The sequence below is a fragment of the Egretta garzetta genome, unplaced genomic scaffold (assembly GCF_000687185.1).
Source record: "Egretta garzetta isolate BGI_Z169 unplaced genomic scaffold, ASM68718v1 scaffold689, whole genome shotgun sequence".
Lineage (NCBI taxonomy): Eukaryota > Metazoa > Chordata > Aves > Pelecaniformes > Ardeidae > Egretta > Egretta garzetta.
This window is the reverse complement of record NW_009260804.1, coordinates 50,653-54,463: the sequence shown is the minus strand read 5'-3', so window position 1 is coordinate 54,463 and position 3,811 is coordinate 50,653. Positions and strand designations below refer to the sequence as shown.

Genomic DNA, 3,811 nt, shown 5'->3' with positions numbered 1-3,811 from the left:
GAGGGCGGGCAGCGAGGGTGGGCAGGGGAGGAGCAGCGAGCGGGAGGGCAGCCTGGGCACCCACTCTCGTTGCAGACACGGACTACGTGACAGCGCTGTGCTCTCAGGTGGTGTACGAGGGGCTAGTGGACGACACCTTCCGCATCAAGTGCGGTAAGTCGCCTGGGGAGGCAACAGGGCAGCACGGGGCTCCGCACCCACATAGGGAGAGCTCCAGGGTTTGTGCCTGGCATCGTCAGACCCAGGGCCTGCGTGTTGCAGCCGAAGCTGTTCCCTGCAGGGACAGTCCCGCTGTTGGGTGCTGTTGGAAGCTGTACATGAGGACAGCCCTTGGTCTGACCGAGCGGCTGGGCAGGCATCGCCTGTCTCTGCTGTGCAGCAGGGCTGACGTGTGCCGGGATGTCACTAGTGCTGGGGCAAAGCAGCTCTTCATCCTTCTCTGCAGGGAGCGTGGATTTTGGGCCAGACGTCACCTCTTCTGACAAGAGTATTAAGGTGCTGCTCAATGCCCAGGACAAAGTGAGTCCCACTCATGTGCCTCAGGAGGAGGCTGAGCGGGGGGTGGCCGGGTGCTGCTGGGCCGCGGAGCGCAGGTTGGGATGGGTTGGGACGCAAAGACCTGAGGAATGAGGTCTGCAGGCACAGCGAGGCTCCTGTAGTCGGCAGAGTCCCTGCGTGCAAGGGTGTGTCGTGCTAGCCAGTCGGAATTTTGGGGTGCTGACCTCCCTGGCGGGGATACCACCTTGTCTCGCTGCTCTTCAGGCTGCTGGCGAGCGTCGGCTCTGGGTGCTGCGGTGCTGGGGGCTGTGGCTGGCCGGGGAGTGGGGGGCCCGGCGCTGACTGCTGCGGTGCTCTCTGCAGGTCTTCAGCCAGATTCGGAATGAGCACTTCTCCAGTGTGTTTGGCTTCCTGAGCCAGAAGTCGCGTAACCTGCAGGCACAATATGACGTGAGTATCACCCCCGTGTGCATGGCGCCCGCGGTGCTGTCCCTCCGCAGACGGGTCATCTCCCCGGGTGCTCTTTCTTCCGCAGCGGCGCCGCAGCATGGACATCAAGCAGATGAAGAACTTTGTCTCTCAGGAACTGAAGGGACTAAAGCAAGAGCATCGCCTGCTGAGCCTGCGTAGGAGCCAGGGCTGGGATGGTGGGGAGGGGGAGGCCTTCGGCCGCTGCAGTGGGTGCCTGGGCCCCCGGGAAAAGCGGGGGGGTTGAAGGGCCCTGCTGGTCCCCAGGAGGGGCAGATGATCTGAGCAGTGGGCAGGGTAGCAGAGGCTGTTAGCTGGTGTGAGCGTCCTTAGTGGGGCTGGGGGGACAAACCACAGGCGGAGGCTGTTACTCCTCCAAAGCAGCCATCTCTCTTGGCTATGCAGATATTGGCGCCTGCGAGTCCATCATGAAAAAGAAAACCAAGCAGGACTTCCAGGAGATGATCAAGGCTGAACATTGTGAGTGCTGTTCCTATCTCTTGCTATCCCCGTCCCGGTCCTCGCTCCCCTGCCCTCCGCTTCGACCCGCTTGCCCCAGGCTGGGGCAGCCTCACAGCTGGGTGCCCCCCGCGTGACCACAGCCTTTCCAGACCCTTTCTGTTGGGGTGGGTCTTGACATCCTGAGTAGGGTCAAGCTGCACCCTCAGAGGGCCGGTGCGTGGTGGGGCAGGAGGCCCAGAATCGCAAGCCTGCCCTGTTCCCTGGGGCTCGGGGAGGCTGAGCCCAAACTCCGGCTTGGTGAGAGCCCTGGGGGTGGGCAAAGTGACACTGCTTCTTCCCTCACCACAGCTCTGCTGGAGGGCTTCGACATCCGTGAGAGCACCAGCTTCATAGAGGAGCACATTGACCGTCAGGTGAGACTGCGCCAAGCTGGAGGGACAGGCTGCTCCGGCCGCCCTGTCCCTCAGTGAGGACACAGGGGCTGCAGGCAGCTCACCGACAGCTCCCACCCAGGTGTCCCCCATCGAGAGCCTGCGCCTGATGTGCCTCCTGTCCATCACAGAGAACGGTGAGGTGCCTGGCTGCGCTGGGCAGGGAGCGGTGGCGCCGGGGCCCTCTGGCCTCGGCACAGAGCTCACCCTGGTGCTCCCCACAGGTCTCATCCCCAAAGACTACCGCTCCCTGAAAACCCAGTACCTGCAGGTGAGTGTGTCTGGGGGCTCACAGCAGAGCAAGCGTTGTGTCGGGCTGGGCTTCCCCTCCTTGCTGCTGCTTGCCATGGGGCGACGGGCAGCAGCGCTCCCCAGGGATGCTCGGAGGTCTGTCCCTGCAGGGCAGCCCCTGCCTCCATGGGCTCCGTACGAGCCCTGAGCTCTGCCTGCCCCTGCCCTTTGCCTGCGGGGTTGCTCTAAGCAGCCTGTACCTCCCCATGGAGGTGGTGCCCTGCCATCTTCCCATACTCACAGCCGTGGCTCTGCGCTGATCTGTCCGCCCTCTTCCCCAGAGCTACGGGCCTGAGCACTTGCTGACCTTCCACAACCTCAAACGCATCGGGCTGCTGACCGAGCAGTCGGCTGGAGAGACCCTGACTGCTGTGGAGAGCAAAGTCAGCAAGCTGGTGACGGACCGCGCTGCAGGTGAGAGCCAGCCCCCCCTGCCCCCTGAGCCCCCTGGGAGCCCAGGCTGTGGGGAGCCCTGGGGCAGAGCCCTGCTCCATCAGGAGCTGCTGCCTCAGAGCTGGCTGGAAACGTGTGGCAAACGCAGGTACAGAGCACGTCCCCAGAGGTGGTGCTGCTAACGGGGCAGCAGGCTCTGCCCACAGGGGCAGCAGGGCTGGCAGGCACCACTGCTGGTTCTCTTCTAGAGCCAGGAGCTCTGTGCATCCCTCTGCCTGGCCTGTGGCTGTGATTAATCTAGAGGCTCTGAGCCGTTTCTCTTTGTCTTGTGTTCTAGGAAAGATCACAGATGCGTTTAATTCTTTGGCCAGGAAGAGCAATTTTCGAGCCATAAGCAAGAAGCTGGGGTTGGTACGTCCTCATGGGGCTGCCACTCTGCCCCTGTGCCCGCTGGTGCCAGAAGAGCTCTGCTCAGCCTGTGCCCGGGTCTGCAGGCTCAGGACCCCAGAGACACATATTGCGTGGGGCCAGAAATGCTGCTGCTGCTCCAGGCAGCAGAGGGGCTTCTGCCCTGGACAGGGAGTCACTGTGGGCTTCCCAGTCTGCCCTGACCCTGGGCCCCACCAGCGTGGTGGAGGGCCAGGGCTCACCTCGCTCCCCACAAATGCTGTGGCCCCGCTCCAGGACCGGTGCTGGCTGCATGCAGCTGCCTGGCCCTGGGGGGCAGCTCTGTGGCCTCAGTCCTGGGGTGGTGGAGAAATGATGTTTATGACATGGGCCCTCCTATGTGCAGCCTGCCCCGGCCAGGTGTTGGCTGGCCTGAGCCCCAGGGCGGGGGGGCAGAGGCTTGCTCTGGGCGTCTGTCCCTCCTTGCCTGCCTGCACCTCCGAGGGGGTCGGTGAAGCCCCAAGCAGGCTGGTCCTGTACCCAGAGTGCCACGTGTCTCTGCAGATCCCCCGGGTGGATGGAGAGTATGACTTGAAAATGCCTCGGGACATGGCTTATGTTTTCAGCGGAGCCTACATCCCCCTGAGCTGCAAGATCATTGAGCAGGTGAGCCCGCCTGCCGCTGGGGAGCACCGCGCGCGTCCTCCCAAACCCGGCTTCCTTCCAGGGGGTCCGGCGGGGGTCTCTCCACCCAGGGCTGGCAGTTTGTCTGCTGGTTGGTCTGCTGGTTTGTCTGTTGCCTGGCCCCACGGGGGCTGAGCCTGAGCCCTGCCCTGTCCCTCAGGTGCTGGAGCGCCGGGGCTGGCTGGGCCTGGGGGGGG

The 3,811-nt window shown here is 64.0% G+C and overlaps 1 protein-coding gene across 1 annotated transcript in view; it reads left to right on the top strand.

Moving 5' to 3' along the window:
- The window catches only part of VPS33B (VPS33B late endosome and lysosome associated), a gene marked incomplete at its 3' end in the record, with an annotated part of 5,963 nt that extends 2,156 nt beyond the window's left edge, over positions 1 to 3,807 (top strand). The window contains 13 exon segments of the mRNA XM_009646897.2: positions 4 to 58; positions 61 to 153; positions 446 to 519; positions 862 to 948; positions 1,034 to 1,124; positions 1,372 to 1,446; positions 1,777 to 1,841; positions 1,942 to 1,996; positions 2,084 to 2,130; positions 2,432 to 2,564; positions 2,881 to 2,954; positions 3,495 to 3,596; positions 3,775 to 3,807. Coding sequence (XP_009645192.2) covers positions 4 to 58; positions 61 to 153; positions 446 to 519; positions 862 to 948; positions 1,034 to 1,124; positions 1,372 to 1,446; positions 1,777 to 1,841; positions 1,942 to 1,996; positions 2,084 to 2,130; positions 2,432 to 2,564; positions 2,881 to 2,954; positions 3,495 to 3,596; positions 3,775 to 3,807 — 984 coding nt within the window.
- Between the last annotated feature and the right edge of the window lie 4 nt (positions 3,808 to 3,811).